Here is a 25,133-nt window from a genome sequence, read left to right as displayed (position 1 = left end):
TCGCTCTCTCTCTTTGATTGTGCTGTTTTTTCCTTAGTGTTTATTTGGGTGCGTTAGAATAGTACGCAGGGGCAATCCCTTGGGGGTCCGAGACGTGGACACACCATGTTCTTTTTTTTTTTTGTACCCCCCGGACCCCCGGGATTAATGACTTTTTATCCCTCCTGGAACCCCCTTCAGTCCTATCCTGCGTCATTTTACATGCAACAAATTCTCACTTGTACCGTTGCTGCTTTTTTTTTACTCCTTGCCGTGATTCTCTGTGTGTATAATAGATTACGAATTCTCTATATTCGGTTGAAGTCAGAAAGAGAGGGACAAGGAGAGACTACTTAAAGGGGACAAAGATCTGAAATATTTTTTCGTATGTAAGTTCTTCAGAATCTACGCTGACTTCTAGGACTTTTTATTTTAAACCTCCTTTACTCCCTTTACCCCAGGATATTTGCAGAAAACTACGAATATAAACAAAGAACACCTACAGAATGAGCTGTACGGATCGGGGATTCTCTTTTTATTTTTCGAGGAAAAGAATTACAAGGGGGGAAGGAGGGGCAAAATAACATATCGAGAAAAGGATAAAGAAGAAAAGAAACAAAATAAAATGAAATAAAAATCCCTCCTCCCTAATTTGGTAACAACTCACCCACAACCTATAACCTAAAAAACAAAACGAAGTAAAAGAATAAGGATAACAGATGCATTTTTTATTTTCGTTCTTTTTGAAGATGACCAGCTCATAACATTCCTTCGTAGAACGCCTTTCCATTTCCCAGCTCGGTTCGATGGATTATGTATTTATCCTTTTTTAAGCATTTATTGCGAAGTTAAAACATTATGAGGAATAAACAGTACGTGATCGATAAAGGTATGTAGGAAAAGTGGTGACAACACGAATATCATATGAAGGGACGCGTAAAATACATTTATAAAAAGAAGAATACCGTAAGTAAAAATGATGACATTTTATGCAAAGGATTTATTTTTTTTCAGGAATCAAATGGACAAAGGGGGGAGAGGTGGAAAAGAGACAGAGATGAATTAGAGAGTATATGAGCGAGGCATTATATCATCTTTTTCTTTCGTTGACAGGGGCTTTCTCTATATTAACTCTATCTACTTTATTCACAGCTTAGGTTTTGGTATAGAATTTCCATCAACCCTTCTCCTTTACTATAAACTAATAATATATTTGAAAAAAAAAAAAATTAAATTTATAAATAAATATAGAATACAAAATTACAACGAAAAAAGAAAGAAAATAATTTCCCCTTTCGGTAAAACAAAAAAAATAATAAAGAACAACTACAAAAGACTTGCATCTACTAATAATAACATAATAAACGGTTGCTACTCTTAGTTTTTGTTGCCGTTGTTGTATTTTATTTTATTTTATTTTTGATAGAGCTCATGTAGTTTAAAAAATATTATTTCCTTCTTAAAGATAACAGCATGTCCATTAACCTGTGCATGGAAATAACATTATAAGTAAGATTAAAATGTCCCTTTCAACTAAAATGTTAAGGTAAATCTCTCGCATTAAGATCTAATGTCCCTTTTAGAGTCTCCCCTAATTGTTTCAAGAAAGCACTAGGGAAAAAAAAAAATATCTAAAATCCTTGTAAGACGATTTCATATAAGAAAATGTATATTGGCGGGGGGGAAATGATTATACATCTATCATTGCATACTAAAACAAATGCATAATAGAGTGAAATAAAGGTATAATAGGGGTGGTGGGGCGTAGCAGCTACATAAAAGATGTCATATCGTACGGGTCATCGCAAAAAAAAAAAAAAAAAAAAAAATTGAAAAAGTATCTAAATAAAAAAATTAATCAATTAAATTTAATAAGGAAATTATGTAATTAAGTAATATTATTTCTTGGAAACGATAGGCAGACATTGAATAAAAAAAAAATCCCTGGATTAGAAAACTATGCCACTTGTTTTATTATGTGGGTATCCACTAAGTGGTAAGTCGACAGTTGCTAGCAAACTGGCTGATTATTTAAAGAGTAAAAACTGTAATGTCACGTTACATACGGACAAATCTGTTGGTTATACTCACGATGACTATAGGGAATCTCTTGATGAAAGAAAGCTGAGGAATGAGATCATAAGTGTTGTACGCCGTGATTTGAGTCGTAATAACATCGTGGTGATCGACTCCTTGAACTATATCAAGGGATTCAGGTATCAACTACACTGCGAAGCCAAGAATATGAACACCAGTTTTCTCTTGATTCATTGTGTCTCTCCATATAATGCCATTGTAGAACGGAACAATAGCAGTAACTCCTGGGATCAGTCACTTATAGATCAACTTATTCAGAGGTTTGAAGAACCTAATGACAGTAATAGATGGGATTCACCATGTATCACCATATTGACTACTGAAAGTGATGATATTTTAGCACATCAAAAGGATATTGATGATATATTAATTACTTCTAATTCGGGAGCCTCCAAAAAAATAAACAAACTATCACAAAATAATCCAACTGTGCTGAAAGCTGCAACCAGTTCTAATTTTATACAGGTATTAGATGCTACTTTGACGGACACGATTAAAAAGATTATTCAAGAGGTGTCTAATGGGACATCTCAACGTATTATCCTTAGTGAAAATAGAGATATCAATGAACCAGGATGTATCTACCTAGATATCCCTCCACAAGCTCAGATCACATTGCCCCGATTGAACAGACTCAAAAGACAATTCATTCAGCTGAATAAAAATTTAAGAGATGTAGATCAGGAGAGAATAGTGCCTCTATTTGTAGCCTATTTAGACCAAACCTTTGCATCTGAATATTAACAAGAACCATTATATAAAACATGTATATTACAAATACCCAAACCTACCGTTATAGACTTTTTACACAATCTATTCTGCATTACCCTCGTTCTAAACAGATGTATATTGCCATTCTATGAAATATATCCAATACGAAAGAAAAAAATTAAAAAAGAAATATCTCCGCGACGGGGAATTGAACCCCGATCTGGCACGCGACAAGCGCCCATTCTGACCATTAAACTATCACGGATTTGTAACTTCATGTGTATTGCTTTGTAAGTCAGCTACTTATCTTTCGTCTATTACTGCAACAGTCTAAGTATAAAAAACCTCCTATCTAAATAATAACGAGAAAACTGTGTGTTCTTACCCGGATGCTGCTTATCTCATTCCAATGATTCTCCGGAATCTTGAAATAGAGAAAATAGAAAAAAAGTTGTCCTAAGAGTAAACGCAGCGTACTCCGTTCTTTACACACAATTGGAAGTACACAAAAACAACAGGAGAGTAGTTTTCAAAAAAAAATAAAAATAATAAATAATAAAAACTGTGGTGAGGTGAGACATCATAAGCATGTGACTAGCGTACACATGAAAAGGAGAATTAATTGCGTTGGAAAAAATAAATATGCCTGACACTCTTATCTATCTCGCAGTAAAAAAAAAGTACAATATCTCTCTCTATATCTGTCTCTCTGCGAGAGTATCTTGGCTACTGGTGGCAGTGTTCATCTAAAAGAGAAACGATGACTGTGGTGACCTTTGTAATCGATATGTTTAAAATCATATCTGTGTAATATACACATATATGGAGGGGGATTTAGAACTTCCTAAAACCCAATGTGTGTAAGAGGTAGATAAATAAAAAATAAGGCAATGAGGTACTGTGCTCAGTGTTTTGTGTAGCCCTTCGTAAACGAATTTCTGTTTTTGATGGAGTAAGATAGAGCTTTGTTAGGTATTGATCGATATTAACGGTATCTTCCTTGTTGTTTTTTTCAGTTTTCCTTTTTTTTTTGTTTTATTCTTAAATACTCTTTGTTGAGTCACTTGCAACTAAACATAGTCTCTTAGGATTTCTTCACTTCCAAAATTAACTGTGGTGGTGGCATTGATTATAGCTGAGACTATCTCAGTTTTTTTTGCTGTCCTCTTTTTTATTTTGGATTTTTGTTTTGGGTACACACAACCACCTTGAACTTATATAATATATATAGTTAACGTTACAAACTAGAAAACACTGGCTATGGCTATATAGCAGAACGAGGAAAAAATATACCGATTTAATCGATATACTAAATCGCTAAAATTAATAATTTAATAGTAAAATAAAATACAACAAATATGAGTGCTGTTAAAGAAAAAGTAGACCTGTCATCAGTAGTTGGTATAAGTGAGCATATCAAGAACATGATTTTAGAGAATACTGAGCTGGGCTCGAGGCTAGTGTCGCTATTGCTGGTTAATAGCGGTAATGCTGACGAAATTATTAGTTCCCTAAATAACACCAAGAAGAAGCCGCAGAGTGTAAGCGCCACATCCGTACGTGCGGGTAATAGAAGGAAATCGGCGGTGAGTAAACCGCAACACTCCAAATATAGCCGTAAGAGTATGGACTACACGTATAAGAAACCTATAGCGACAGTGTCTTCCAATAGTGAGGATGAGGAAGATAGTATAGAAGATGAAACGACGGATAGTTTACTGCTGCGGACGCTGGAGAAGCGTAGAAAGAACTCCGAAGCATCTGCTCGTTTCAGAAATAGGAAGAAGCAGAAACGTGAGGAAAACTTGAAGAAGCTAGAAGAGCTCAATGGGCACATTGATGAGTTAAATAAGAAGGTGGATACGTTGTTGCAGGAGAACAGGTTCTGGAAATCGAAATTGGACGACATTAATGAACAGAAATCAAAACAATTATTGGAGCAAATTAAAAGAAAGAATGGTATATGTCTTTGACCATGAAAGTTGATGATGCTATTAGAATTTTTCTAATATCTCCATAAGAAAATCATTTTTGTTATTCTCATTGTTATTTATTTATTATTATTGGGAAAATAGTGAAATCAGACCAGAACAAATTTTGCATAGAAATTACTTCAGTACAACTGTAATAGCACTCTTGTCTGCTCTATATTATGTTATTTATTTTTTAAGTTGCTACCATTCATATTTATATAGGATACAATTGATGATATATTTTTTGGACTATTAAGCTTTTGTGGCTACAACATAGTCTCACCTACAAAATATTAAATTATTTTTCTTCAGATGCAAAATAAATATATTTAAACCAACTTAACAACTATGATCAAAAGCTAATTAGAAATGAAAATAGCAATTGGTATAGAACTATTTAAAATTATAACTATTTAGAATATAGGGGTATAAGTAATGGACCCCAAGTAAAGAGCGTCAACACTTTATGACTAATGAACCGGAATCATAAGTCAAGTGATACTTCACAAAAATAAACAATGGAAATTGACAACTAAAAGCGTTTTCAATGACAACTAATGCAAATTATATGTTAGCAGTTTGATTAAATGGATAAAGCGTACATTCCAACTATGCAAATAAATCATCATACACTTCCTCCATGTTGAATTTTCCACCTCTAGGTACTGCTATTGAATATTTGTACTTACCCTACAGCAGCTGGTGCGAGTTTAGGACAGTAGGACAAAACAGGACAAAAAAAAAGTACTAAAATTGCCCTCTCCCCATCTTCTTGCTTATCAGATGATTAAGGAGATGGATTTGCAGTAATCGAAAAATTAAAAAAACGACAACAACCAAATATGAATTTGTGCTTTATCGGTTAAGAAATGACCCTTCTGTAGATCGCCTGAGAAAAAGTGAAACAGCAACAGTATAATAGTTACAGTAATTATGCATGATATACCCTGATATAGCGTTATCCCCCTTTATTAAAGTAGTTGAAGACCAACAATCAGCGTAAGGGACTTTTTAATTAGCTATCTATGAAAGCAGTAATTATGTTCTCCACATAATCCCTCTGCATTAATATAACAATCTTCCAGAAACGTAAAAGAAATTGAAGAAATTATGATGTATGTAATAGGAAAAAGAAAAGTAGTAGATGATTATGCTTCAAGTTTGCTCTGATAGTGAGAAATCCGGCTGGCCCATTTTTTGTTTATCATTACCCTTTTCTTCCTAATATTTAGAAGTTCCTCCTCAGAGCACCACCCACACTCTTTAAAATTCTTCTCTAGGTAGTCTAGACGTTCATCTTCCAAATTTTGTTGCTGAATCATAACTTTTATGTACTCAGCTAGAGCCATCCTATTTCCATTTGTACTACTTAATGAGGAAGAAGCGTTCGAGTTTTGTCTCGATCTTTTCTTGATGTCGACCTGCGCATTCATCAAGTTTGTTTGTTCTAGAACGGGAGTACTATTCTTGGAACCGATACGGTCGGTAACAGTTATAACCGGTATGAGTCTCGTTAGTTTATCTATGTCTACAACAAACTCTTCATTATTATCAAGATCATCCGGACTAGAAAGCGTGTCAAGCCTACTAGATTTTCCATCGTATTCATCACTAATATTTCCATACTGTTCTACTTCATTAATATAAACTTCATTACAATCTCCATATCTGGCCCTATTTGTTTCAGATAAGTGGCTGTTGCCATCACTCAAAGAATATGTATAGTTTCTGCTGGAAATTGAATCAATATCAGACGACGTAGAGTGGTCATTCAGAGCAGAGTTATCACGGGATAGATGCAACTTGAACATTCCACTACGAATATCTGCATTGATAGTAGTTCCTCTTCTTCTTGCATTTGCTTTTATGTTATTAGAGTTAATATGACCAACTTTATTATTGGCATCAACTTGTGCTAATCTAGTGACGGAAGAGGTAGCATTTGCCTGTACGTTATAATCATGAAAGCTAGGGGAGGAAAGGTTATTGATTCCTGAACTGGAAATACCGTTAGACCCACCATAGTTTATTGGTTTTTCATTAGTGTCTCCCCGGCCGCTAGTATGACCTTTCGAGTTTAACGATGCCGAAGAAATGGCCCTTTTCAAGCTCCCTGTAGAATTGACGAGTTTTGAAAAGCTTCTTTTCACGTTTAAGCCAATTGAATTCTGTGGATGATGATGATTGGTCATGGATATAGTTGAATTCTTTCGAGACCTTTGATGGTATAATAGCGATTCTTCAAACTGACCAGTATTTGATATGGGACTTGATGTAGAAATTGAGTTCCTAGAACTTTTACGTCCACTCATTAGATTATTACCAGACATTGAATTTATTCTTAGCCTATGCGCTGAATTTCTTCTTGATTCAGTCGTGGATGTCTCTATCCCAAATGCTTCCAACAGAGAAGATTCCTTTGAAAACGCTGGTGATTCTTGGTATAAGTTATCTGTAGATACTCCCCTTTTTAGAAAACTGTTTAGTCTTTTTGGTGCAGTAACTATATTGTTACCAAACGAGTGTGAACTTTTGGGACTTAGTACAACGTTATTGCCACTTGTGTTGGTACTAGCATGTGTATTGTTATTGTTAGTTATACTATTCATTATCGCGTTATTGAAATGATATGTCATGTTATTGGTAATGGAATGCGAATGCGACCTTTGCTTCGTGTTATTGTTATTGATACTATTGTTGATCGTAGGACCATTGCCTACAATTGGCGAGGCCGGCAAAAACCCAGACACCTCATCATGAACGGAGTACTCAGAAAACGCGGATTCCATGTCCTGCAGTATCGGTGTAGTCGGTATCTCGAGTGCCTTTGACAGATCTGCCATAGTAGAGTTATTGAGAGCGCTTTCTTGCAGTATATCCTCATCACCTAGGTCCAAACCGCTAAGCGGGGAGAGAAGATTTTCTACTTCACTATTATCCACATCTACCTCTTCTCCTTCGACATCGTCATCGTCATTAGAGCTAAATGACGAACTGAATGCTGCCTCGTCAAGTAATTCACCTTCCACAATCACTCTATTTTTATTTAATTCTAAATCCAATTCCAAACCCAATTCCACATCTCTAACTATATCTTCCTCTTCTCGAATATCCTGTAGATGAACAGAATGTTCCATAGTTTTCTTTTTTTTCTTTTTTTTTATGTTTTTGTATTTTTGTTATATGTTTTTGTTTTTTATCTTTTAGAATTATATAGCGGTTTAAGATGGTCAATTCCTTTATAAGAATGAACATATAAAATATACTAAAAAAAAAGGTAATTCTTTATATAAAGATAGTCATAGTTTATTGTATAGTAGTTCTTTTTTTTTTTTCAATCCAATTGTAGTTTTTTTTTATTTCAATTCATTTTTTTCAATCATTACTTAACTTTTTTTTCTTTTTTTTTGTTTTTACTTTCTTTCCCTTCTTCTAAGTCAAAGTCAAGTTTTCTATGCTAATTAGTTAAGCAGAATCATCAATTCAGAAATAAAGACTTGTCCTGTTCTTGTTCAGTATTAGAATACGGGAATGGTTGTATAGGAAAATAAAAACAGCAATATTTCTGAAAAAGAAAAAATGCATTCTCGAGAAATGACATGGATATCGAGCGCCAGCTTCTTCTCGTTTTTTTCCTTCTATGGGTGTTGTCTATTTTATTCATTTGTACATCCTACAAGAAGGCAGGGACAACCGGGGTCAAAAGAATAGGAAAAAGACACAAAGGGGGGTAGGCGTTGTAATTAGCACCGTAGAACGTAGAACTTACCATATGATGAAGATCAGCTAAGCGGGTTAGGAAATTCCATCTACGAAGGAAAGTCAGAACCACAAATAAAACCCGAAGAGAGGAATCTCACCGTACAGAATACAGGAACAGCATTTCAGAAAATAAACAAACAACAAACAAAAACAAATGAAAAGTCAAGGGCCTATACTCTTCCCCCCCATCAAAAAAAAAATAATGTTTTTACGTGGGTAATATTACTAAAAAGGAAAGTTATAAAGATAAACAAATTAGATGTGTGCAGACAATTGAGTTTTTTTATCAAGTGTCAGACAAATTCGAAGGCTTTCTTTCTTTGTCGTAGAGAAGTTATTTGGGCCAAGTGTTAGACCCATTTACAAATGTCGGTAGCAGAAGGAAGGAAAATGTAAATAAATAAATACCAACTTCAAAAAAATACACTTAACTTCGAAAAATGCATATCCTAATGATAAAGTGGAGTGGAGGGGGGAAAAGGAGGGAAGAGAGAATGGGTGGAGATAGTTAAAAAGGTAAAATTTTTTACAGGGATAAGGAAAGGTGAGAAGTAGAGAAGATGTGGTTAAAAAGTTATTGTATAAGGGAAGTAGTTGCTTTTTTTCTGGTTGACTAATGTGTAGATATATTCTTTAGCTATTTGCGTAGTTGGTGATATGATTACATACTAAGTATTCTTTTCAATTTTTTTACCTATAGTGGTAATTGTATTTATCTGTATTCTAGTAGTTATATTGTTTCATTTCATCTCCTCTTCAACTAATTTACCTTCATTTAGTGGGAAACGCTTTATGCTCTTCTTGGACTGGCAATTGCAGGAAATTGCTATAGCCCTATTTTGTGGTTCTATTCGTACTGCCGAAGTGATACCAGGGATCTGTTCGATTCGACAGCGCTTGCACATACGTCGTTTCAAATTTGGAGACAGTTTTGTCTTAGTCTTGTGGCTTACAAGCACTAGGTTACGATTATAAAGTTGAGTTAGACCTAGTTCAGTTCCGGGTTTAGCCATCTGTCCGGATAACTGGGCAAGGTAGTTGATGCGTTGCAGGTGCTCTTTATTTCCTACATTCTTACCGTTCTTACCCTTCACTTTCTTGGCCATTATTTATTGTAGAAGGACAAACAGTACCAGGATGAAAGTTGGTAGTAAAATATAAACTGCTTTTTTCCACCTTTTTTACTGTCTTCTCTTCTATACAAGATCCTCATCGTTTTTTTTTCTAATAATTAAATACATTAAAGTCTAAAATTTTTTTGCTTTACGCGGATGGCCTGAAAAAATTAAAACTCAGAAAACCAAAAGAAGGTAAAAATCAATAAAGGTCTATAAATACGCCCACACATCACAATATTTTCATTGTTATACCTCAAAAACTGCAAAAGGTTATTCCTATTTAGTCAGTTCAAATTATGCTAAAAGATTAAAAATTAAAACAACTAAAAATTGCAATAAAAAAAAGAAAAAGAAAATGCTATATACTACCGTAGTCCGTTGTCTCTTCACTATGGTGACATTGATCTGGTGCTTGACAGGTGCACAGAGTAATCACCTCCTCTCTAGTAGTTGTTTTAAAAGTGTTGAGACGTAGTATGCTGGTGATGCCCCTATCAAAGGTCCTCAATTCCGGTATTATCAGCTTGATATTATCCAATTCTGGTTCTAGACATCGGGTTATCGCTGCTAGTTGTAAGATCAGCACTCCTAGATCTATCAGTAGTAACTTCCATCTGCTTTTCATGTAGGGAGTCTCTTCTCCGATTAAATTCATGATGAAGTATCCGTACCGGAAGTAGTATGGCGGTTCTTGTTCGTCGCTGTCGTCGTTAATGTATCGGAATAGTGCGGAACCCTTAAATCCATGATACATGATACAAAACATACACTGCATGAGAAGTAACCCCTGGAAATATCGAATAGACTTAACCAATATATTTCGTATTACTTCAGTCTGTAATATCTCCTCTTCTTCATTAGGATCGGCTTCTTCCATGGTTCTAAGCTGTTTGCGGAGATAAGATACCAGAAGACTATTCAAAAATCCACTCAGTAATAGACATAATAGCACTAGGAAAACATTGAACATAGACCTATCTCGTACAAACCTAATATATATGACCACGTAACATACCATTTGAATTTGGTCCATCACCGCCCTCCCCTTTGTTTCATTATCTACCTCAAGTGGAGTTGCCACAATACCCATCTGATTTTTTTTTTTTTTACCAATTGCAAAACAAACAATAACAAAAATAGAGAACTAATTGTCTTCTTATCTAGTTGTTAATACAAGTTGGCTACTCGACTATCTAAATGTCAGACTTTACTTCGATATAGTATTTTTTTTTTTGGATGGATCGTATCTATATATATTCGTTTATATTATCTCAATACTATTCTCAGTTTACTATATTATTGTATTAGATTAAAACATTATATGCTAAATTATGTATATAAACAGCATAGTAATCATAAAGGATGACTATAATATATACACACTACACCCTTTTCCCAACTGAAAAAATAGAAGACCCTTAAAAAAAATAGACATATTAAATTTTGATTTTATCCGGTACATATGAGTGTGGCTGGGTAAATTCCTATGACTACATTTATCACTATATACAAATTGAACATGTGGGAAATTACCCGGAATAAGTACTGTCCAATATTTTTTATAAGCCGTAACTTGCTTAGAAGAGGTAGTAGAATTTTATCTTTCTGGGTGCCTCAGTTAACTTCTCTGGAACTCAAAATCATGTCACTATAATGTCGGAGTAAGAAGGCAGGGGCGAAAATCTGGTAGACGAGGCCGTAGAGAAGTGGATCCCACTCAAGTGCAATGCCTTACGCACCTTCTTTTTTAAATTTGATAACTTGGTTATTTGTGTTTAACAAGGGCATCTCTTTCTCTTAATAAGTACAAATTATACGAAAGGGTGCAGTTAAAACGTTTATCTGTTTTTAGGAGGCGGATCTTGGAAAAATATATAAAACTATAATATAACCTAGTCCACGTTAAATTTGGTAAAAGTATGAACTAGGTATCGGCCTGTTTCGGTTTTTGTTAGGACCTAATATTTGCACATTGCATGATATGTACTGGGCGCTAAAATAATAGCTGGATTTTTACTGGCCATATATAAATACAGCCTAATTTGATACTTACGACATTACGGAAGTCTTTGGATGTTAATATACCCTTATAAGTCAGGTTTTAAGAGGAAACACTATCCCAAGAAATTGTGAAAAAAAAGGAAATAAGATTAGTAATTCAAAAAAATATAAATATTAAAATTATTAAACAGAAAAAAAAAATAAATAAATTGAATATAAGGGGATGGTAGATGTGAAATATCCAGTGCTGAAGCCAAAAGAATCTATCTCTGATAAACTGGCGATGTCTAAGATACACATATCTCGGAACTGGAAATTACCGCCGCTCAGATCAAGAGCTCCTGGGGATAAGTTGGCTCAATATAGGAAGCGTTCTGCAACTTTAGATACTAATAGTGATGTAAGTTCACCGGAAGGTGATTATGTGGAGGGACCATCTCAAAGCAAGAAAAAGAAGCAGAATAGAGAAGCACAGAGAGCATACCGAGAACGGAGCAAAAATAGGTTACAAGCACTTGAAGAAAATGTGGAAACTCTACAAGCTATGGTACGATCATGGCAAAATAAGTATAAAAAACTTGCACAACAGTATGATGATCTAAAAACAGAATCTAGCAAAAAGATCAAGGACTTAGAAAGGGAAGTACAAGAAAACAAAGATGATAAAAAATGTTTTATCTGTATGAAGAACGCTGACATTGATGACATTAAACGGAATGCTAAAGAAACGGATCTAAAACCTATATTCACTGATGACTTTTTAAACCAAGCTATAAAAAATTTCAAGCCTATACCGGCTGTTTCAATAAAATCAGCAAACAACACATCACCACCAATAAATACTGTTAAACTAAACAAAAAATTACCAAATTTAATACCGCAGTCACTATCTACTACACCTGTACCTTCTCAATCACCAGAAGAAGGATCTCTATCACCGCAACCCTTTAGTAATACCACACTTGGTGAAAATACTTTAGACGTAGAAAAAGAGGATTGTGGGTTTTGCAATGATAATACTACTTGTCTTTGTCATGATCTCAATGAATCCAAAAATCAGCACAGTACAGCATCTCGTAGTAGTGTGTTGCTACTGGATACTCTTCCACAACACTCATTAGTGGAAGCTGGGAAAACTAAATACACAGAATCAGCCATAAGATCAACAAATTGTACTGAGAACCCATCGAAATGTCAGAAATGCACAGATATAGATGCATCTTGTATTAAACCAGTCCAAGATAACTTAGTCTCTAACACACCGCACAAGAGATCTTATGACATAATGGATGACTTACCCATGGAGTTTGAAATAGATCTAAATAAGTTCCTACCGCCAACTAGGAAGAAGAAATCTAAATAATTCAATATAAAAGAAGAATATCACTATGGAATTACATCATTGGACTATATATAAAAAAAAAACAATCTGGATCCTAATTACTTTCATACTTTATAGAAGCTGATGAAAATTGAAAAAAAATGCTTCCAATCGGATTTGAACCGATGATCTCCACATTACTAGTGTGGCGCCTTACCAACTTGGCCATAGAAGCTCTCTAATTGTTGAATGTCGCACATTTGACTACGCGTCCCATGTTCCTGAAAATACCTTGTCACGAGTTCCGGTTAGCAAAGAACAGGACTGTGGCTTTTTGTAGTCTTTGGGATGGTAAGAGAAAATATGAGAAGGCCTTGAAGAACATAGTGGAAGATTGTTGTGCAGGATACTCTCTGTAAATGAAAGTCCATTGCTTCTTTGGGAAAGTGAGGGTCCTCAGTATTTGGTTCTGGACATTTCGGTGCTTAGTAAAAACGTATTTCATCCGTAATGATGAATTAGAAGTTGAGTTTCATTATATATAAAGAATGTTCCTTTTGAATGTTCTATTCTCAAAATTGTACTAGTTCTAGTCTTCGAAACCACTAAGATAGAAACGTGAAAAAAAAATAAATCATTCAGTTAGAACATGGTGGAAGTATACATTCATGATAACGATAACTCTGTTGACTTCAGAGAACCACATAACAGTGGTAAGAAAGTAGATCTAGCTGCATTGGACAAGATAGGTGTTATATACAAGCACATTACCAAGCAAGAGGATGTGGATGCCCTAGCAAAAGAAAGAGATTACAAGAACCATGATATAGTGAACATCAATATTGACACATTTAAAGGAGACTCTGACGCAATGCTGAATCAGTTGAAGATTTTCTACCAAGAGCACTTGCACGAAGATGAAGAGATCAGATACTGCATGGATGGTGAGGGTTATTTCGATGTAAGGCTTGATGATGATTGGGTCAGATGCAAAGTGGCACCTGGAGATTTACTGATCCTACCTGCTGGTATTTACCACAGATTTACTCTAACAAACACAAACCATATTAAAGCCCTAAGACTTTTCAAAGATGAACCTAAATGGCAAGCTTACAATAGACCTAACGCTGACGATCTGCCTATCCGTAAAGAATATTTATCCTCTATTTAAACGTTTTAGTATATCACATATCTAATACAGCTTAAATACAATATAAGTTAATAATGATATATAACTTTCCTAATGTACACTTAATATCAATACTTACGAACCAGCATGTGAGAATAGAGCTATATAATTTTCTAACCACATCTTAATCAATATCCGGGTAAAAGTATTTTTGAAGAAATCAAAAAAAAAAAAAAAAGATAAACAAACGCCGCATCCGTTTTCCGTTCCGTTGCTGTTCTTTCCCGTAGTGTTTATCTGCCTCCAAGGCCACCGAGACGCCTTGTTTTTTTTTTACTTTTTTTTTTTTGCGTTGGGTGTTTTTATTTTAATTTTTCGTCTCTTTAAATATTTTTTCTTAACCTTGTTAAGGGAAATAGGTGAAGGAAGATAGCTCAATTCATAATTTTCTTGTTTAAATGATGTTTCTGAGTATATGTTGGTAGTCCTTCTCATATATTTATTTGTCGTTTTTTAGATAGACAATAAGTGGATAATTTAACTTCTTTGAAACAATAGTTTTTGAACTTATAATAATTAATACGAAAATTCAACTCCACGCGCCCCGATTTATTTTTGATTTTTTAAATTTATTACAATTAATCTTTATTTCATTTATTCTTCATAATTATAACTGATTAGCAAACTAGGTCATATGTTGTTTTTTTATAAAAAGAATTAGAAAACAAAATTGCATTTCAACAAAAATACCCCATAAAATTAATAAATAATACACATAATTTGAAATGGATGAAATAGTACAAGAACAAGAACTATCGGCAGCAAACAAGCTGGTAGAAATGGCAGGAGATGCAGTTAATAATCATGCAAGTTATACCGATACCCTAACGTCTTATCTACCTCGATGGGATCCGTATTATGTTCCTGAATGGCTGACCGTGACGATGACGTATGTCTTTAGTTGTACACCGTTATTCTCATACGGTACTACAGTTATAAGTGTAGAGAGAAGTAAGACTGCACTTGGGTTTTCAATTGATATATGTGCGACTATGCTAATTGCGAGCATTCTGAGGATCTCGTACTATTTCATCGAGCCATTTGAAATTGCATTACTGAGACAATCAATGTGTATGGTTTTCATCCAGATAATCTTACTGCGAACCACCCTCAAATACCGTCCAGAAGAATATAAATACGATAACCTACAGACAGTGGAGCCCTTTACGCAACTCATACATGATGTGTGGTTCGAATATTTCGCTATACGGTCAAAGCCTACTATGTTCAGTGAAGAATGGAGGAATCTGTTGAAATCTCTTTCCTTCAAGAGGTTACTTGGGTTTTCAATCAAGATAACTTTAGTATTCGTGTATAAATTTTTGAAGTTTTTTGACCCCAGTTTTAAGAGGATATGGTCTTTCTGGCAATGGAATGATGACAGAATGTACTGGAAATTTTTAGTAATATTCGCATTATTCCAATTCTTCTTTACGTTTTTAATCTTGAACTGGGAAGACCTAACACATAGTATCGGGCCAGTAATTGGAGCATTAGGTCTTTTGATAGAGTCGTTACTGCCCTTACCTCAGATTTCCATCCTCTATAAACTAAAATCTGTGCAAGGTTTCAAACTGATCCTGTTGGTGAGTTGGTTGTGTGGTGATACCTATAAGCTGTTCTTTTTACTTGTCCTTGGTAACAGAAAGAGAAGTTCACTCTTTGTCTTCTTTGCGCTCTTCCAAATGTCCCTTGACTTCTACATCGGTGGACAATATATTTATTACAAGTTCTACTACAACCCTGAGGGCACAGTAGTAGGCGGAAATGGATTTACATCTACATCTGCATCTACTTCTTCACCTGCAGATCAAGTAATCGACATGTCTCAGACCACACCAAAACTATATGATTCTGACACATATCCTGGTATCCCAATGGTCGAGAAAGAACCACTGACGATAGACACTGGAAGTCCGAAATTCCTGAAAGATGAAGTCACAAGTTCTGGAAGAAGACTCAGCATAACTCAGGTCCACATGAGCCCACAAGCTTCAAGACACGCTAGCATAAGTAACCTTTATAAAGATGATAAACAAAAAAATCATCCACAGCATTTCTCAATGTAATGAAAGTAAAAGAACCATTTCAATTTTGAAAAGAGGAAAAAAAAAATTATTGTTATAGTAAATTTGATACCTTTATCCTAGGATAATTTAATTAGAATAAATATGCATAAACAAATAGTTAATTTTCTTATTTTTCCTTCTTTCTTTTTTTCCATTTTAAAGGAATCCCATTTTCAAAGTCTTTATATATTAGATAACCGCTATCATATATTACGGAAAGTCCTCCTTCTAGTAAACTGAGTCATTCCATTCATCCTTCCCAACGTCCCCCTCTCTTAAACACCCGCACAAATATCGAAGATAGTACAGAGAGAAAACGGGCCAATTGGAAGTTCAGTTGATACACACTCAGAAATCACCGTACCAAAATAGAGACGAGATAATCCACAGAGAATATAGTGGCAGCGTTGATAAGAAGGACTCTCTCTGTGTGTGTCTCTTTCTCTTTCGCTGCAGTTGTTTTATGAAGAGCTTTTTGTTTTTTTTTGTTTTTTTTTGTTTCTCGAAGTGTTTTTTTTTCGGGAATCACCGCTTTACTTTCAAAGGGCTTTTTATAAGGTAAGGGTTTACCTTCATAAGGCGGGTTATACTTAGACAAGGGTGACAACCCAATTTTTGGGAAAAGGGATCTTGCTAATACAGTCGGAGGTTATAAACAGATATCAAGTAATATTTTTTTTATACCACAAGACCAAGAATTGTTTCTTAATAAGTTTTAATTTGATATTTAAAACAATCAAAACAAGCCAAGACGTGAAAAAAAAAAAAACTACCTAGAAAAGGGAGATTTAATATAAGATGTTTAGAAGATCGGTAATTCCATTATTAAGGCCTAGAGTGCTGAGACAGGTTCGGTACCAGTCTAATGGTAAGATATTGGATGCTTCATTTACAGATGAGTCCACGACGGTTACATTTGTGCATGAATCGATGGATCCTACCAAGGATTCGGGAGTCACAGGTCATGATGTTGTTCCGGAGTATGGTGACAGATTGAGGCCTTTTACTGTTTGTTTCAATAATATATTCTTGAGAGATGCGTCTAAGTCTCCGCAGACTGTAGACCCAGTGTCTGGTCAGAGACTTATTACCACTGGGGAACTCTTAGATGATCACAATGGAAGGAGTCATACTGTGCCCAGGTCGGTGAAGATCTCCGAGGACGGCACGAAGATGGAGGTCAATTGGAGTGACGGTGACAGCTATGCTTATCCATTGGATTTCTTCTTCAAGTACAAAGGTTCTTCCTTTTTGACGCGGTCTACAAGGAACCAGATGTCTAAACATAAGAGAGTTATTTGGAATAGAGACATGCTTACCAGCAAGATGGATAAGAACAAAGACGGCTCATTTTTCTCGTTTGATCAGGTGATGGAAGACGATAAGCTGCTGTACAGGACGCTGGTTAACTTGCAACAGTTTGGTATAACGTTTATCAGAGGTATGCCAAACATTAGAGATGAGACAGACGCCAATGATTTGAACATATACATGATAAGAAAGTTGGGAGAAAGGATCGGTCCATTGAGAAAAACCTTTTATGGTGAAGATTTTGATATCACTAACCAGAATTTGAAGGACTATGACTTAGAGTTACCCCCACCACACGATAACAATATCCCGTTCGAAAATATAGCGTCTCCATTGCATATGGATTTGCAATTCTTGGAGAACGTCCCAGGTTACAAAATTCTACACTCTCTGAAGAACGAATCCGAAAACGATACAAATATCTTTGTTGATTCATTCTATGCGGCTCGTAACATCCGTGAGACTGATAACGAGGCATACGAGGCTTTGCAACATGTTCCTATTAACTACACATTCAAAAATAAGAACAAGAGATACTTCCAATCTAAACCGCTGATAGAAGAATACGAGAGCAACGAACATAACACTTTGATAGGTAACTATGAGTACTTGGTCAAATGTGTCAATTACTCACCGCCATTCCAAGCACCTTTTACATATGGTATTTATAACAAGCTCACAAATATGCCAAAAATTGAAGGAATTGAGGACCCATTGACAACATCACCTGGTAAAGTGACCGAAAGACTTGTGTTCAGAGACTTCTTGAGAGGTTTACAAGAATTTGAGAGGATAATACATGACCACGAAAACCAATTTAGAATTAACTTGCCAGAGAATACAGCAGTATTGTACAACAACAGAAGAATACTGCACACTAGAACCAATAAGAATACAAGGCAAGCTGATCTAGTTTGGTTCAAAGCTTGCTACTTCGATCTAGACACTTTTAAGAGCAAATTAAAATTCTTGGAAGAAAGTTTCGAAAAGGAATAAAAACAGAACGAAAAACCTGTTTTTTTTATGATTCATACATTTGCACCAATTACCAGTTAAGGAAACAAGCACAAAAATAGAATCAAAAAAAATGTAATAATATTAATATGCTTCACATTTTTAATTATATTTTTTTTTCTATCCCCCGTCATTGTTCAATATAATATAATTTTTGTTTTAGTCATCTCTACCCATCATATACATAGTCGAATAAAATTTAAATAAACTAAAAAATAAATCCTGTTAATCAAATAATTCTATAATATATCTACGTTATATTTTGCTAAGTTAAAGTACTTATGTATTATTATATAATTAATCGATATATATCACATGATAAACAATCGTTATGTATGATATCATTCACCTTCGAGTGGCAAAGCCTGAAAAAAAAATGAAATAAAGGCCCACAGGATTAAGACTTTTTTTAGGGAAGGGGGACAGAATCATTAAATAATTAACGATAGCGCTGTGAGAGGACAATTACAAGACGAATTGACTGTGAATATAGCTAATTGAGCAAACTTCCCTGATTGAAATACTCTCGACTTTGTTTTATTCGAGTTTAGAGAGCTGTAACTGTCCAAATAGATTAAAAAAAAAAGTTCGAAGATAATGTCTCTACGTCACGATCGTGTTACAATTGCACCACTTGTGTTATTATCTGTTCTAGACCACTATGAACGTACTAATACCCCTGAAGGGAAGAGATGTGTAGGTGTAATTTTGGGTGACACTCAAAGCTCTAAAACTGTTAGAGTAACAAACTCGTTTGCGTTGCCATTCGAGGAAGATGAGAAGAACTCAGATGTGTGGTTTCTAGACCATAACTATATTGAAAGTATGAATGAAATGTGTAAGAAGATTAATGCAAAAGAGAAGTTGATTGGTTGGTACCATAGTGGCCCTAAACTAAAGGCCTCAGATTTGAAGATTAACGAGTTGTTTAAGAAATACACCCAAGGAAATCCATTATTGTTAATTGTGGATGTAAAGCAACAAGATGTGGGATTGCCTACAGATGCATACATGGCTGTTGAGCAGGTAAAAGATGATGGTACTTCCACGGAGAAAACCTTCTTGCATTTACCATGTACAGTGGAAGCTGAAGAAGCTGAAGAAATCGGTGTTGAGCATTTGCTGAGAGATGTTCGTGACCAAGCTGCTGGTGGGTTGTCGATCAGAGTAACCAACCAATTGAAATCATTGAAGGGTCTACAGAAGAAACTCAGTGATATTGTGATATATTTGAACAAGGTAATCAACAAGGAACTGCCTATAAACCATATCATTCTTGGTAAATTACAAGATGTATTTAATCTGCTGCCAAACCTTGGGGCTCCAGATGACAATGAAATGAATACGAATAACCATGATGTTATGACCGCTTCAACCAACTTACAGAAGGCATTGACTGTAAAGACTAATGATGAACTAATGGTGATATATATAAGCAATCTTGTGAGATCGATAATTGCTTTCGATGATTTGATCGAAAATAAAATCCAAAGCAAGAAATTACAGGAAGAAAGATCTAAGGAACAAACCGCCGCTTCTGCTACTACTGAGAAAGAACCTGCTGAGTCGGAGAAGAAATCAGTAATTTAAGGATAGTTTTTTTTATATAAATTTCTATAATCTGCATTTCATAAAATAAAGCTTCTTTCTTAACTACTGGCATAATACAAATTTTTTCAAAGTTTAAATGATCTAACTTCTTCATCTCAATTTTACAATTACTATTGATACTACAAGATAATATTTGGTACTATTCTTGTTTTAAGTCCGTCGAATAATGACGATAATTATATGCACAAAAAATATTATCTATGTATCTATGTATTTTATGTCTGTTAGTACATCGATATGATATCTCTCTTTTCAGATGGTTTGGTTCAAATATCTTCATTTTAATCATTACTAAATTACCTCAGTAAAGCAGATGCTGAAAAAATTCGGTTTTAATCAACGTTCAAAGAAGTCATCATCTCCGAAATCCTCGTCTGTAAATTCCTCAGTCATAACATCGGAACTATCTTCACCAGAAGAACTATAAGCAACCTCACTGTCCATTTCAGTGTCTGTGTTCAACAGAACCTTTGTCAATGTCTCACCCTTATGAACGCTTCTTGATTGAACAATATAGGAACCTTCAATGTAACAATTGATCAATTTACTCTTCTTGCCTATTTTAGCACCTGGACCAATAATGACATTCTCTAGGATAACATCGTCTTCAAGTTCAACGTTTCCGAGTAAAATTGAGCCAGCCACACGACAACGGTTACCAATTTTACAGCCGCCAGCAATAGCGGACATCTTCACGTTGCTCTTCTCTAGGATTTGTACGTTACCACCAACCAAGGAATCGGCACCAATTGCGGATGCGGAGGAAGTAGTTGTTTGGACATTTGATTGAGTAGCTTGAGCCTTTATCTTTAGGATGAATCTGTTAGCCTCCATGTATGCATTTAAGTTGTTAGCTCGGATGAATGAGCAAGGTTCTGGAATAATGAATATACCCATAGTTTCTCTGCTCTTAGAGTGTTGCCATGATCTTCTGCCTAGATCTCTGAATAGTTTTCCTAATGGTTTATGACAATTAATAGAGTCCCTTCTGAGTTCATTCTTCTTTTTGAAATAGCTTGGTTTTATCTCCGTTAAGCTTCTGTGAGCATGACTGTCGTCATCATCGTTGCCTTTGCTCCTCTTAGGAGAGTTGGAATTTGTTCTATCACTTTCATCTCCATCATCAGACTTTGTCTCATCATCATTTTGTTCGCGTAATAGTTTACACAAGTCATAAGAGCACATATAGATAGAAGAGTTCAGAATGGTGGTGGAAACAGTGGCATTTGGATACTTCCATAGCAGTTGGTTTCTAATTTGCAGGTATTTGTTACGCATGACTTCCTCCTTTGGATATACATCTAACAAAACTGGCTGTTTTTCCGTATCTTCGTTCTCACTGTAAACAGTGAAGTATTGTTGGCGTTGCTGTTGTTTCTTATCTAGGGTTTCCAAGTTATTTTTGTAGTACACTGTCAATGCTAGGTTATCGTCGTCCCTGTTCTGGAATTGATCGATTAAGACCTGTGGAGGTATATCAGTAATGAAATCACAAGGCAAAAGCACAAAATCACCCTTTATCTTGTCCAATAACTCTTTTTGTAGGGCCTCACCATTAGAGTTTACCTTGGAGCATATGAATTTGATCGGTTTAGGTTTCTGTAAGTGATGGTTATGGTTGTTGGCAGAGAGTGCCTTGGAGATAATATCAAACTGTTGTGTACGTAGTGTCAAAAATGTGGAGAGGAATGATTTTATCTCATCAATTTGGTCTTGGTGTGCTACAATATTGATCTCTGAAAAATTCGCCTGGTCACACCAATCAATAATATATTCTAGCATGGGCTTGTTGGCCAGCGGTAAAAGAGCCTTGGGAACAGTATCAGAACCGAGAATAGAAGCATCCATTGGTGAGTCATTATTGCTAGCATGTTTAGCAAAGGGGGACAACTCATGCCCCCTTCCACAAAATATAAAAGCCTGGATTTGCATTCCCTTAGTTTGTTTTGTTTTTGATTATTTTATTGAATCAATAAATATTTGAAAAAATATTCATTATCTAAATAATGGGATACAAAAAAAAAATGCAATGCCGAACAAAAAACAATTGATATTTAATCCTAAAATATGAGATAAACCTCGAATAAAATAATAATAAACTTTGCGATGAGCTTAATATTTTTTCTGACATGCAAAAATTGACAAAAAAAAAAAATATACAAGCTCCCAATTATGTAATTAGATACGTAATTCCCATCAATGCAATTCCGTATATAAGTATATATATTTACCCGGACTATAACCGTATACACGTACTAGAAATCATATGACTGTGTATCACATAGTACGTACATTTGCCACAACTTACCCGGTGTTTGTAGTATAGTGAGCAGCCGGGTAACACTATATTTATCAATATTTGGCAACTTATTTTTGTTGTTTGAAAATACTGTAGTTTTTCGTTTTTTTAACTGAAGGCGGTAGGGAAGAAGGAAGGGGGGCGAAGAGTGGAAAGAGATGAGAAGTGAGAGGCAAAAATAAAGAGGTTATTATAAAGTAGCAAGGCGGTTAAAGGTATACTGGGCTATTGAAATATTTCAGACAACGCAGCATTTCTATTCTAAGATCTTCATTATCAATTGATCATTACTATCTTTTCTTTGAAATTGTTTTTTCGAGAAGGATACACAACATTTATTGAAAAAAAAACAACAAAAAATAAAGAAATAAACAGGGAAATACAAAATGAGTGAGGAACAAGATCCGCTTTTAGCAGCTTTAAATGATGGCGATGCTATGGATGTAGATAATGAAGGTACTACAGAGAATGCGGTTCCAGGTGAGGCCACTGAGCAAGTAGAAGTGCAAGTAGAAGAGCAAGAGCAAGAGCAAGAGCCAGTGGACCCTGAGAAAGAGGCCTATGAGAAGGCATTGAGACATTTCAAGAAGAAATTGATGGAACACAGAAGGTATGATGACCAATTGAAGCAACGTCGTCAGAACATTCGGGATCTAGAGAAGATGTATGACCAGACCGAGAACGATATCAAGGCTTTGCAGAGTATAGGTCAACTGATTGGTGAAGTGATGAAGGAGCTGTCTGAAGAGAAGTACATTGTCAAGGCATCTTCAGGCCCACGTTATATAGTCGGTGTCAGGAACTCCGTGGATAGAACAAAGCTGAAGAAGGGTGTTAGAGTTACACTAGACATCACTACTTTAACTATTATGAGAATCCTGCCTCGTGAAACAGACCCATTGGTGTACAACATGACCAGTTTTGAACAAGGTGAAATCTCTTTCGAAGGTATCGGTGGTTTGACCGACCAAATCAGAGAACTGAGAGAAGTTATCGAACTACCTTTGAAGAATCCAGAAATTTTCCAAAGAGTTGGTATCAAGCCTCCTAAAGGTGTTCTGCTGTATGGTCCACCAGGTACAGGTAAGACTTTGTTAGCTAAGGCTGTGGCTGCCACCATTGGTGCCAATTTCATTTTCTCACCGGCTTCTGGTATAGTCGACAAATACATTGGTGAATCTGCCCGTATTATCCGTGAAATGTTTGCATACGCTAAGGAACACGAGCCATGTATCATATTTATGGATGAAGTTGATGCTATCGGTGGTCGTAGATTCAGTGAAGGTACTTCTGCTGATAGAGAAATCCAGAGAACTCTGATGGAATTGCTAACACAAATGGATGGTTTCGATAACCTAGGACAAACTAAGATCATTATGGCCACTAACAGACCAGATACACTGGATCCAGCATTGTTAAGACCTGGTAGATTAGATAGAAAGATCGAAATTCCTCTCCCTAATGAAGCTGGTAGATTGGAAATCTTTAAGATTCACACTTCTAACGTTAAGAAGCACGGTGAGTTTGATTTTGATGCCGCTGTGAAAATGAGTGACGGTTTCAACGGTGCTGATATCCGTAACTGTGTTACAGAAGCTGGTTTCTTTGCCATTAGAGATGACCGTGACCACATTATCCCAGAAGATTTGATGAAGGCTGTCAGAAAGGTTGCCGAGGTGAAGAAACTAGAAGGTACGCTTGAATACCAAAAATTATAATGACGATAATAGTTTCTAATCATTAATGCTCACTAATTCTCTGATCCCATTTTCACCTTTCGATAATGTTTATATCCTACACAAATAATAAGGAGATAGGAAAAGAATACAAAGATAATTGTATATATACTTAAAATATATAAACAGAACTATCTCCTTATTGTCATGTATATGTATACATAATGTACATCAAGCATATCATAAATATATCAATCAATGGATATTATAGGATCAAAATGTTTCTCAAACTCTTCTTCGAGATGGTCTTTCAACCTTTTAAACTGGGAACCAAAGTCCTTCTTACAGTAGGAGCATACTAGAGGCTCGTTTTTAATGTATTTGGTCTCGATAGTTTTTGGCACTGGTATACTTTGCAAAGGAAGATCATCCCAAGATACAAAAAACTTGGTGTTGAAGGAATTATAATGCTTCTTGTGTTTGAGCCTTACGGAGTTAAAATCTCTAGTTAAAACATGGACATGTAGATTATTCATAGATGGGACGCTATGTATACCGACCTGTATGAATTCTTTAGTAAAGCTAGCTTTATCTGTATATAAAGCATCCACCCTAGATGAGGTCCTATATTGTTCAGAGAACCTATGGTAAATGTAGTCAATTGCTTTCTGTACGTAATCAGATAGTTGATCCTTAACTTGTGGTGTCAATGCTATAGTTGGGTGCTTCTTTGTTATCTGATGAGACCGCGGTAACACCAGTAAATGATACTTTGATTTAGGGAAACCATCGTGTATTATCACTGCGTTAGAATCAGAGAATATAACAGTGTCCTTGCCGTATTTGTCGGGATGATCAATATACTGTTGCAAAGCTGATTCCCACCCCATGTCTACAAATCTCACTCTCACGGTTTTATATTGCTGATATTGTGCTATGTACAAGGTTAAGACTTTGCAAAATTTTAATTGCTCCTTATTTTCATATGTTATTTTTCAATTC

The 25,133-nt window shown here is 35.4% G+C and overlaps 14 protein-coding genes across 14 annotated transcripts; 8 read left to right on the top strand and 6 right to left on the bottom strand.

Annotated features, from left to right (window-relative positions):
- Positions 1–1,938: 1,938 nt before the first annotated feature.
- On the top strand, positions 1,939–2,820 carry KTI12 (Kti12p; the record flags this gene model as incomplete). The annotated part of the gene is made up of 1 exon (XM_071054832.1): positions 1,939–2,820. One exon carries the CDS (start codon positions 1,939–1,941, stop codon positions 2,818–2,820), a length of 882 nt encoding a protein of 293 aa, XP_070909525.1.
- Positions 2,821–4,145: 1,325 nt separating this feature from the next.
- On the top strand, positions 4,146–4,760 carry MET28 (Met28p; the record flags this gene model as incomplete). Its single annotated transcript, XM_071054831.1, has 1 exon — positions 4,146–4,760. The coding sequence occupies one exon, from the start codon at positions 4,146–4,148 to the stop codon at positions 4,758–4,760; it is 615 nt and encodes a 204-aa protein (XP_070909524.1).
- A 1,148-nt stretch (positions 4,761–5,908) lies between these two features.
- On the bottom strand, positions 5,909–7,897 carry RNJ42_04666 (uncharacterized protein; the record flags this gene model as incomplete). The annotated part of the gene is made up of 1 exon (XM_071054830.1): positions 5,909–7,897. One exon carries the CDS (start codon positions 7,895–7,897, stop codon positions 5,909–5,911), a length of 1,989 nt encoding a protein of 662 aa, XP_070909523.1.
- A 1,365-nt stretch (positions 7,898–9,262) lies between these two features.
- On the bottom strand, positions 9,263–9,628 carry RPR2 (ribonuclease P protein subunit RPR2; the record flags this gene model as incomplete). The annotated part of the gene is made up of 1 exon (XM_071054829.1): positions 9,263–9,628. One exon carries the CDS (start codon positions 9,626–9,628, stop codon positions 9,263–9,265), a length of 366 nt encoding a protein of 121 aa, XP_070909522.1.
- Positions 9,629–9,998: 370 nt separating this feature from the next.
- On the bottom strand, positions 9,999–10,730 carry VLD1 (Vld1p; the record flags this gene model as incomplete). Its single annotated transcript, XM_071054828.1, has 1 exon — positions 9,999–10,730. One exon carries the CDS (start codon positions 10,728–10,730, stop codon positions 9,999–10,001), a length of 732 nt encoding a protein of 243 aa, XP_070909521.1.
- Positions 10,731–11,864: 1,134 nt separating this feature from the next.
- On the top strand, positions 11,865–13,004 carry YAP5 (Yap5p; the record flags this gene model as incomplete). The annotated part of the gene is made up of 1 exon (XM_071054827.1): positions 11,865–13,004. One exon carries the CDS (start codon positions 11,865–11,867, stop codon positions 13,002–13,004), a length of 1,140 nt encoding a protein of 379 aa, XP_070909520.1.
- Positions 13,005–13,611: 607 nt separating this feature from the next.
- On the top strand, positions 13,612–14,133 carry ADI1 (acireductone dioxygenase (Ni2+-requiring); the record flags this gene model as incomplete). The annotated part of the gene is made up of 1 exon (XM_071054826.1): positions 13,612–14,133. One exon carries the CDS (start codon positions 13,612–13,614, stop codon positions 14,131–14,133), a length of 522 nt encoding a protein of 173 aa, XP_070909519.1.
- Positions 14,134–14,424: 291 nt separating this feature from the next.
- RNJ42_04661 (uncharacterized protein) lies at positions 14,425–14,586 on the bottom strand (the record flags this gene model as incomplete). Its single annotated transcript, XM_071054825.1, has 1 exon — positions 14,425–14,586. One exon carries the CDS (start codon positions 14,584–14,586, stop codon positions 14,425–14,427), a length of 162 nt encoding a protein of 53 aa, XP_070909518.1.
- A 290-nt stretch (positions 14,587–14,876) lies between these two features.
- On the top strand, positions 14,877–16,220 carry ANY1 (Any1p; the record flags this gene model as incomplete). The annotated part of the gene is made up of 1 exon (XM_071054824.1): positions 14,877–16,220. The coding sequence occupies one exon, from the start codon at positions 14,877–14,879 to the stop codon at positions 16,218–16,220; it is 1,344 nt and encodes a 447-aa protein (XP_070909517.1).
- Positions 16,221–17,018: 798 nt separating this feature from the next.
- Positions 17,019–18,527, top strand: AIM17 (Aim17p; the record flags this gene model as incomplete). Its single annotated transcript, XM_071054823.1, has 1 exon — positions 17,019–18,527. The coding sequence occupies one exon, from the start codon at positions 17,019–17,021 to the stop codon at positions 18,525–18,527; it is 1,509 nt and encodes a 502-aa protein (XP_070909516.1).
- A 615-nt stretch (positions 18,528–19,142) lies between these two features.
- RPN8 (proteasome regulatory particle lid subunit RPN8) lies at positions 19,143–20,135 on the top strand (the record flags this gene model as incomplete). The annotated part of the gene is made up of 1 exon (XM_071054822.1): positions 19,143–20,135. One exon carries the CDS (start codon positions 19,143–19,145, stop codon positions 20,133–20,135), a length of 993 nt encoding a protein of 330 aa, XP_070909515.1.
- A 357-nt stretch (positions 20,136–20,492) lies between these two features.
- GCD1 (translation initiation factor eIF2B subunit gamma) lies at positions 20,493–22,088 on the bottom strand (the record flags this gene model as incomplete). The annotated part of the gene is made up of 1 exon (XM_071054821.1): positions 20,493–22,088. The coding sequence occupies one exon, from the start codon at positions 22,086–22,088 to the stop codon at positions 20,493–20,495; it is 1,596 nt and encodes a 531-aa protein (XP_070909514.1).
- Positions 22,089–22,841: 753 nt separating this feature from the next.
- RPT4 (proteasome regulatory particle base subunit RPT4) lies at positions 22,842–24,173 on the top strand (the record flags this gene model as incomplete). Its single annotated transcript, XM_071054820.1, has 1 exon — positions 22,842–24,173. The coding sequence occupies one exon, from the start codon at positions 22,842–22,844 to the stop codon at positions 24,171–24,173; it is 1,332 nt and encodes a 443-aa protein (XP_070909513.1).
- Positions 24,174–24,382: 209 nt separating this feature from the next.
- HNT3 (DNA 5'-adenosine monophosphate hydrolase) lies at positions 24,383–25,021 on the bottom strand (the record flags this gene model as incomplete). Its single annotated transcript, XM_071054819.1, has 1 exon — positions 24,383–25,021. The coding sequence occupies one exon, from the start codon at positions 25,019–25,021 to the stop codon at positions 24,383–24,385; it is 639 nt and encodes a 212-aa protein (XP_070909512.1).
- Positions 25,022–25,133: the final 112 nt, after the last annotated feature.

Source organism: Nakaseomyces bracarensis (assembly GCF_045282275.1).
Source record: "Nakaseomyces bracarensis strain CBM3 chromosome Unknown Scaff13_0, whole genome shotgun sequence".
NCBI classification, from domain to species: Eukaryota; Fungi; Ascomycota; class Saccharomycetes; order Saccharomycetales; family Saccharomycetaceae; genus Nakaseomyces; species Nakaseomyces bracarensis.
Note: the sequence above shows the minus strand (reverse complement) of the source record. Positions and strands in the feature narration are given on the sequence as shown.